Source organism: Ovis aries, chromosome 4 (genome assembly GCF_016772045.2).
Source record: "Ovis aries strain OAR_USU_Benz2616 breed Rambouillet chromosome 4, ARS-UI_Ramb_v3.0, whole genome shotgun sequence".
Lineage (NCBI taxonomy): Eukaryota > Metazoa > Chordata > Mammalia > Artiodactyla > Bovidae > Ovis > Ovis aries.
This window is the reverse complement of record NC_056057.1, coordinates 32,453,843-32,463,071: the sequence shown is the minus strand read 5'-3', so window position 1 is coordinate 32,463,071 and position 9,229 is coordinate 32,453,843. Positions and strand designations below refer to the sequence as shown.

At 43.9% G+C, this 9,229-nt stretch overlaps 1 protein-coding gene and 1 non-coding gene across 3 annotated transcripts; both read right to left on the bottom strand.

Moving 5' to 3' along the window:
* Window positions 1-1,729: 1,729 nt before the first annotated feature.
* Window positions 1,730-8,547, bottom strand: LOC121819392 (uncharacterized). 2 transcript variants are annotated; one of them, XM_060414966.1, is made up of 3 exons: window positions 8,443-8,547; window positions 6,651-6,676; window positions 1,730-6,143 (listed from the first exon to the last, which is right to left on the bottom strand). In XM_060414966.1, exon 3 carries the CDS (start codon window positions 2,765-2,767, stop codon window positions 1,835-1,837), a length of 933 nt encoding a protein of 310 aa, XP_060270949.1. In that variant the 5' UTR covers window positions 2,768-6,143; window positions 6,651-6,676; window positions 8,443-8,547; the 3' UTR covers window positions 1,730-1,834. The 2 variants fall into 2 exon arrangements, with proteins under 2 accessions (XP_060270949.1, XP_060270950.1); XM_060414967.1 differs by having other exon boundaries at window positions 1,730-6,676.
* Window positions 6,521-6,593, bottom strand: LOC114114654 (small nucleolar RNA SNORD93). The gene has a single exon (XR_003589274.1). It is a non-coding gene; the product is annotated as a small nucleolar RNA SNORD93 (small nucleolar RNA).
* Window positions 8,548-9,229: the final 682 nt, after the last annotated feature.

The following is a 9,229-nucleotide window of genomic DNA, read 5'->3' as shown; positions in this document are numbered from 1 at the left end:
AAGCCCCTCTTAAGAATCACTGCTTAAGGCACACATGAAAACGAAAGGAAAAAATGTCCACCTGTTGTTAAAAGACAAAATGGCCAAAATTCATCCATTAGTAAGAAAATTATAAAAAGGGATTTTACACAGACCTGCTTCTTAGAGCTAAGTGAAAACATGGCAAAGAGAAAATTTCGTGAACATTTTGCTTAACATACGGTATCTTGAAAAAATTACACTCTATATAAGTTCTGGTACTGTTTAAGGTGACACCTCCCGTGATTTTTCTCCTTCCATGAAAAACCTAAAAGACCATGTTACTACACACACAGACACAACCAACTGGGTCAGGAAACCAGAACTGTTCTTCACACAGATTCTTCACTAAGGAGCCTGTGTTTTGAGGGGATATAGTATATCCTGTCCCCTGACCTTTGATTATCCTCATGAATACAAATACTTGCACAGGGGAGTCTTGGAACAAGTATTTAATAAATCCATTCTGGTCTTTTATTTAAAAGCTCCAGAAGCGCTAGCAGCTTGAGTGTATAATTTATGTCAAGTCTGTACCACTGGCTCCCCACACCTGCACCTCCTGTCCTTGGAAATTGTCTTCTTACCTGTGAATTCTGCATTTTACATGCAGAATTACTTAGTTTTACTCTTGCTTATCCTCCAGGCCCTGTGTAGTAAGACACCAACATCTTTCTCTCTTGGATTATGGGACCACTCTCTTCATGTTTCCATCAATATTTCATGTTTCAGATCAGTACTGCTTAACAGAAATATAATGCAAGTCACATTTATATAATTTTAATATTTCCAAAATACTATCATTTAACTTGTAATCAATATAAAATTAAGATTTTATGTTATTTTTTATTGATGTATAGTTGATTTATAGTATTGTGTATTATAGTATTAAGTGTATTATCAGTTCAGTTCAGTTGCTCAGTTGTGTCTGACTCTTTGCGACCCCATGAATCACAGCACGCCAAGCCTCCCTGTCCACCACCAACTCCTGGAGTTCACTCAAACTCATGTCCATCAAGTCGGTGATGCCATCCAGCCATCTCATCCTCTGTTGTCCCCTTCTCCTCCTGCCCCCAATCCCTCCCAGCATCGGAGTCTTTTCCAATGAGTCAACTCTTCGCATGAGGTGGCCAAAGTATTAGAGTTTCAGCTTTAGCATCATTCCTTCCAAAGAACACCCGGGACTGATCTCCTTCAGAATGGACTGGTTGGATCTCCTTGCAGTCCAAGGGACTCTCAAGAGTCTTCTCCAACACCACCGTTCAAAAGCAACAATTCTCCGGCGCTCAGCTTTCTTCACAGTCCAACTCTCACATCCATACATGACCATTGGAAAAACCATAGCCTTGACTAGACAGACCTTTGTTGGCAAAGTGATGTCTCTGCTTTTGAATATGCTGTCTAGGTTGGTCATAACTTTCCTTCCAAGGAGTAAGCGTCTTTTAATTTCATGGCTGCAATCACCATCTGCAGTGGGGCCCCCCAAAATAGTCTGACACTGTTTCCATTGTTTTCCCATCTATTTCCCACGAAGTTATGGGACCAGATGCCATGATCTTTGTTTTCTGAATGTTGAGCTTTAAGCCAACTTTTTCGCTCTCCTCTTTCTTTTCATCAAGAGGCTTTTTAGTCCCTCTTCACTTTCTGCCATAAGGGTGGTGTCATCTGCATATCTGAGGTTATTGACATTTCTCCCGGCAATCTTGATTCCAGCTTGTGCTTCTTCCAGCCCAGCGTTTCTCATGATGTACTCTGCATATCAGTTAAATAAGCAGGGTGACAATATACAGTCTTGACATACTCCTTTTCCTATTTGGGATCAGTCTGTTGTTCCATGTCCAGTTCTAACTGTTGCTTCCTGATCTGCATACAGATTTCTCAAGAGGCAGGTCAGGTGGTCTGGTATTCCCATCTCTTGGAAGAATTTTCCACAGTTTACTGTGATCCACACAGTCAAAGGCTTTGGCATAGTCAATAAACCAGAAATAGGTGTTTTTCTGGAACTCTCTTCCTTTTCCATGATCCAGCGGATGTTGGCAATTTGATCTCTGGTTCCTCTGCCTTTTCTAAAACCAGCTTGAACATCAGGGAGTTCACGGTTCACGTATTGCTGAAGCCTGGCTTGGAGAATTTTGAGCATTACTTTACTAACATAAGAGATGAGTGTAATTGTGTGGTAGTTTGAGCATTCTTTGGCATTGCCTTTCTTTGGGATTGGAATGAAAACGGACCTTTTCCAGTCCTGTGGCCACTGCTGAGTTTTCCAAATGTGCTGGCCTATTGAGTGCAGCACTTTCACAGCACCATCTTCCAGGATTTGAAATAGCTCAACTGGAATTCCATCACCTCCACTAGCTTTGTTCGTAGTGATGCTTTCTAAGGCCCACTTGACTTCACATTCCAGGATGTCTGGCTCTAGGTGAGTGATCACACCATCGTGATTATCTGGGTCATGAAGATCTTTTTTGTATAGTTCTGTGTATTCTTGCCACCTCTTCTTAGTATCTTCTGCTTCTGTTAGGTCCATACCATTTCTGTTCTTTATCAAGCCCATCTTTGCATGAAATGTTCCCTTGGAATCTCTAATTTTCTTGAAGAGATCTCTAGTCCTTCTCATTCTGTTGTTTTCCTCTATTTCTTTGCATTGATAGCTGAGGAAGTCTTTATCACTCCTTGCTATTCTTTGGAACTCTGTATTCAGATGCTTATATCTTTCCTTTTCTCCTTTGCTTTTCGCTTCTCTTCTTTTCATAGCTATGTGTAAGGCCTCCCCAGATAGCCATTTTGCTTTTTTATAGTATTAAGTATTGTGATTACAGTATTAGTAGTATAGTATTGTGTTAGTTCCAGGTATACAATATAGTGATTCAGTATTTTTGCAGATTACAAGATGTTATTACAAGATAGTGGGTATAATCCCCTGTGATATATGGTATATCCTTACTGCTTATCTATTTTAAGTACTACAGCAACTTGTATCTGTTAATACCATACCCCTATTTTGTCCCTCCCCACTTCCTTCTCCCCTTTGGTAACCACAAATTTGTTTTCTGTATCAGTGGAATCTAAAAAATACAAAAGGTTGTAAACTCACTTTAAAAAATAATTCTTCCAAAGCTTATGTTTTTTACACCTCAGCTTATTACCTATTTGCACTAGCCACATGTCAAGTGCTCAATAGCCACATGTAGCTAGTGGCTACTGTACTGGAGTAGTTTGAACTCTTGCCCAACTGGAAAATCATTCCATCGACTACATTCCCAGAAACAAATCATGGTGACCTACATCATCCTGAATTTTATCCTGGGTTTTATCTCACGACTTAACTGAACCAGATTGATGTGGAGCTATTACGGAAATGCAGATGGCAGCTGTGGAGGGTACCTTGATACTTGGCCTTTGCAGTACAGATAAACTCCACCAGGGGGCTTGCTAGCTCTGATTGCATAGTTTAGGTAAGACAATTATTTATAAAATACCAGAATCAGTTTATAAACTTTCCAGTTTACAAACACAGGGCAAATTTTGGAAAGGCAATTTTTATAAGTACAAAATTAAAATAAGTCTTCCATACACATCTGTTTACTTATTCAGTCTCAACATGGCTTTCCTCTTGAGGTTTTATCCCCAACTTTGGCCCACAGGGGTCACTGGCTGACTGATCTTACTACCCTGGTCAAAGGCATTTCTTACTATCTCTAGATTCCCCTTTAGTTATCCACTTTCTCTATTCTATTTCAGATCATGAGGGAGAAATGAGAATCTCATTTGGGTTCCAGGGAGCCTAGAATACAAATGATCCTGCTTCCTCCACCTTGTCCATTTAAAATTTACATTCAAGTGCCAAATGACCAGTTTACCAACTGGATTTCCTGACTCCTGGGAAGCTCAGTCATACTGGTGGGAGCCTTGAAGCATCAGGTCTACTCTGGCTTGGTTTTATATCCTGCACTCTACTTGCTGAGCTTTTTTGTTCCGTTGTTATGTCTCATCTGCCTCTGAGACCCCACGAACTGCAGCACTCCAGGCTTCCCTGTCTCCCAGAGTTTGCTCAGACTCATGTCCTTTGAGTTAATGCCATCCAACCATCTCATCCTCATCCCTTTTCTTGCCCTCAGTCTTTCCCAGCATCAGGATCTTTTCCGATGAGTTGGCTTTTTGCATAAGGTGGCCAAAGTTTTGGAAATTCAGCACCAGTTCTCCCCTCGAATTATCATGTTGTTTGCTATTTGTTTAGTCGTGTCAGACTCTTTGTGACCTCATGGACAGAGGACTCCAGGCTCCTGTCCATGGATTCTTCAGGCAACAATATGGAATGGGTTGCCATTTCCTTCTCCAGGAGATCCCCCCAGCCAAGGGATTGAAACCATGTCTCCCACATTGCAGGTGGCTTCTTCCTGTCTGAGCCATCAGGAAAGCCCCCTATTTGTTTATAAGCCACCCCCAGATCATTCAGGGAATGTGGTTGGGGTATAAAAGATAAAGATTTTCTTCATGCCCAAAGCTCCTCCCTTGAAATAACAAGTCCTCTGAAAACATTTCAGCTCCAGATTTGCTTCTCCTCAGGGCCTGGTAGTTTAGGCATGCTTAGTCACTCTTGCTTTTAGCACAACACGTAGGCATGTATGATGCCAAGGAGGGCAAGCTGACTGCAACTCGCTTTGGTGATCCTAGATTTTACTTAACCAAGGTACTGGAACTCTCCATTGTCAGGATACAGGGAAACGGGTTGGGGGAGATGGAGCGATTATGCACCATACCTGGAAGCACAAGAAGGCACCTGAAAGCCCCGCTTCCTCCTATAGGAAGATGGCCCAACCCAGCTGCCAGTGTTCCTGGTCATGGTGAGTAGGGCTCAACAGGCTGTGGCTATACCTGTTATCCACAGGAATGAACTGGCCCATCCATTTTCAAAAGAACCCTTGAACATCCCCATGGAAAATATCCAAATGATTTATGCATCCAGCTTTGCCATTAACCCAGTTATTCAGCATTCTCCCTGGTGGCTCAGCTGGTAAAAAATCTGCCTGCAATGTGGGAGACCTGGATTTCGAAGATCCCCTGGAGAGGGGACCAGCTACCCATGCCAGTATTCTGGCATGGAGAATTAATTCCCTGGACAGAGGAGCCTGGCAGGTTACAGTCCATGGGGTCGGAGTCAGACTGAGCAACTTTCACTAGAACCTCACGCCTCGCTTAATTCCCTGGTTTAGCCAGTATCTGCCCCAGCCAGCCTAAATTTTGTCACGTAATTTTCACACTTCATTTTCTGCTACCATGTGGCTACTAGTATACATTGCCAAGAGACACGGAAGTGTCATACCACTCACACCCTGCCAAAAGCTGTTGTCTGAAACATCTATAAAGAAAACTTGTATACCCTTGATGGGTAAGGTAACACATCCCTTGACTGTTTCTCAAGCATTTACACACTTAGATAACCCCAAGGTGATTTTGATGTTTTTGCCCACTTTATTCTCAGCAGCTTAATCACTGACCCAAGACCCTCTTCCCACAGATTTCATTGGAAATGTCATTTAAGATGCCAGAAAGGGAAAGTTTTTAAGTCATATTTATTGAAATTGAATTTACATTCAGTAAAACTCACTCAAAATTTCTGACAAATGGAATTACCTCTATAATCAAAGTGTAGAACAGTTCCTCAGACCCAACCCTCAAAATGCTATGCAACAAACTCCTCCACTGATCTGTCCTCTATACAAGGGGTCAAATTTAATCATCAAAATGATTAGACAAAACTGCAAGCACAAAACCCTGAGGTTTAGGATAGTCAAAAGAATGGGATTTAAAAATAACCTTTGTAAATTAAAGCAGCTAGCCAAATTCTCTTAAGATAGTTGTAGAATAGCTAGTCAGGTTACTGTGTCAAGATTCAGGCTGGATCTTATTTAAAAAAAACTGTTTTAAATAATGGAATTGAATTCTGCCGAAAATTCTCTACAGGGCAGATATATATTCTTACAGATACTTGGCAGTTTGTTTTTTTTTTAATTCACCCCTGCTACCACCATGAAAAGGACAATTAGCAAAAAGCTCTGTTCTGTATATACCAATCACATGTTCAAATACACCTTATCTCCTGGAAAAGCTTCTTTAAAGCACCAGCCCTGTAAGAGAAGTATCACAGTAGATAATTAGAGCAGCAATTACTAAATTAGATATTAAGAAAATATAGTGACTAAACCATGTTTATAAAAGCAGTTCAGGTAAGGAAAATGAATTCCCCAATGAACTACATATTGTCAAATCAGGCATAGCAATATTCTGACATTAAAAAAAAAATTAACTCAAAATGGCCACCATTGCCAAAGATAAACAGCTTTAAAGGTTAGATGCCAATCACTTAAAAATACTTTTGTAAAATACTACTCTTGGCATAATAAAGTATTATCTATTTACTACAGCCCCCCCCCATTTTATTTAAAATATAATGTTTAAAAGGGGGAGGATGTGATTGCACTTAATAAATTCCTGCCCATCAAATTGGCCTCAGGTAAATCCTTTAACCCATCAGAGCAGAGGATATCCAATCAGATTAGGGTTCTCATCCTTGGCCAAGAATTCTATCCAACTATTTAATAACTCAAGCCAGATTTTCTCCATTTGGTCCATACCTTAAGCTTGTCAGCATCTTGTCAGCCTGGTAGGAAAGAGAGAGAAACAATGTTAAGAATACCACTAATTTTTAAAAAATTATTTTAATTGGAGGATAATTACTTTACAGTATTGTTTTGGGCACTTTGTGTCTTTTTTCTTTTGGTAAAGAGTATCTTATTGGGCTATTTACCTTTGGTGACTAAAGAGCTAACTTGGGGTAGAATTCCTGTAAAACAGCAATATTTTCCCAATTTCCTGACACTGGGAATCTCCTGAAATTCCCAGCAAGGAGACACCCTGGGCGTCACAATCTAACTTTATCTCCTTGTTACACTAGCATGGAACAATATCAACTTGGGGAAAAAATATAAACATTACTGGTAACAGTATTTACCCATGAAAGAGGGAAACAAACTCTTCACATTAAAAAAGAAAGCAAAGGAAGCCTGAAACTAGTGTAGAGAGGCAGAGGCAGAGGCCATCGAATTGAGAACAGTCCTGTCAACACTTGCTCAGTTCCCACAGTCTTTAAATAGACACTGGCTCTCAGCCATGTCCCTCTCCTAAAGGGAATTGTTTAAAAAAAGGGGGGGGGGGGCCGTGCCTAGGACACAGCTCGCATCAGTAAAATCAGATACTTTCTGATCAGTAAAAGGGTCTTTCACCACTGAGGCAAACATGTAAACATCCTACAAGCCTCCCATTTCAAGAGATTACTAAGCGGCACCAATGATAACGATTCCTTCATTCAGTCAGCTATAAATTGAGATCTTTACAAGTTTTATTAAATCCGGGGAGTAACGCTTTCGATAGGAATGTATCCCGGTAAAACACTTAAAATGCCCTCTAATGCTGAGGACCAGAGTGAAACTTAGAAACGCTTCCTCGAGACAAACTTTCTCTAGGGCCACTTTTCCTGTTTATCTTGGCGGACACAAGTCAGAACCCCAGAGGTTCCGACTTTTTCTCAGGCCAGAGAACGATGACGGGCCTCAGGCTCATGAGACTCCACACACGTCATGAAAGAGGGTCCCATGCTGCATAATTTACTGTCAGTGCTGAAAAAGGAATGTGGGGGAGAAAAACTGCTCCCTCATCAAGGCTCACAGTAGCTAACCGCTCCCACAAGCGTCACGCAGACCTTTTAAAGAGCGCAACCACAGAGCGAAGTGGCAACTGAGAGGCATTTGCGGAGGGGGAGTGCCTGTGTGGGCGAAATTACCTCCGTTTCTTGCTAACACCGGAATTAACACTGCTCTGCCTTGAAGGCTAAAGTGTTTCAGGCCCGTGATCTCATCCGCTTCCTGAATAGACCATGTCAGAGTCCCCAGAGTCCCCGGGCAGGCGGGGGCCCCGCGTGCGCCCCAACTCGGACGCCGTCCAGGGCTCTGCGCCTCCGTCCCGGGTCGGTTCCTCCAAGAGACTTGTTTGGTTTTTCTCTTTTCATTGCAAAAGGAGCTTGAAGCTCCATGTGCCCCGGATCCCTTGAGCATCGGGGTCCCAGGCACAAGTGACGCGCGCCTCGGCCCCTGGGGGAAAGAGGGACCTTAGGCGCCAAGAGAGTTATTTCTGGGGAGGAAGGGTCCCCGGTACCCTGAGGATGTCCTGGCCGCAGAAGAGCTCTCACAGCGGCTCCCCTGGGGCCTGGGAGGCCTCTCTGAGGGGGAGCCGAGCTGGGGTCGAAGACTAGCCCTAGGCGCCCACATGGGGCGACGCGCGGAGAGCAGGGGCGGCCCTGGTAAGTGCCTCTGCAGAGACCCCCGGGCCACGCGGAGGGCTCCAGCGTCGAGCTGGTCGAAAGCCACTTACCGAGTCGCGCGCGGAGGCAGAAAGGGAAGAGAGACAGGGAGACACCCAGTTTAAAAGGGGCCTGGGCGATCAGCCACCCGCGGCAACCAACCAAAAAGTTGCCCTAGAGCCCCGCCCGGCCCGGGACCCAGCCCAGCGCCCGCTCCTCCCAGCCAGCGGCACCCTGAGGCCCTCGCGCGCCTCCTGCCGGGGGGCCTGGGGCGAGCGGAGCGGGCGGCTGCCCCGGCCTCCCGCAGCTAGGGCCTCAAAGCTGACCCACCGAAACCTCTCCCTAAGAGTGGTGTCCATTTACCTTGAGGCAGATTCAAGGGAGCTTCTGGCACTCGAATAATGTTAGGTATTTCTGCCTGTCCCCCCTCTCCCCACCTCACGTATCCCATGCCAGACTATTCCCCAGGATAGTCTGCAAGCCACCAGAAGTCCCCAGCTTTGCTTTTATACTTGGTTCTATCCTTAATCTGTCCCTGGAATTTTGAGAATTGAGACTTCCTAGGTACTGGAGCACTTTAGATCATTTTGGTTGGGGAGACTGTTTAGGGCAACAAGTATACATCAACAAGTATACACTCAGCAGTAGGCACCCTGATCTATGCTGGGGGGTGGGTTGTTGTTGTCAGTCTCTAAGTCCAGTCGGACACTTTTGGACCCCATGGACTGCAACATGGCAAGCTTCCCTGTCCTTCACTATATCCCAGAGTTTGCTCAACCCATGTTCATTGAGTTGGTGATGCCATCCAACCATCTCATCCTTTGTGGTCCCCTTCTCCTCCTGCCTTCAATCTTTCCC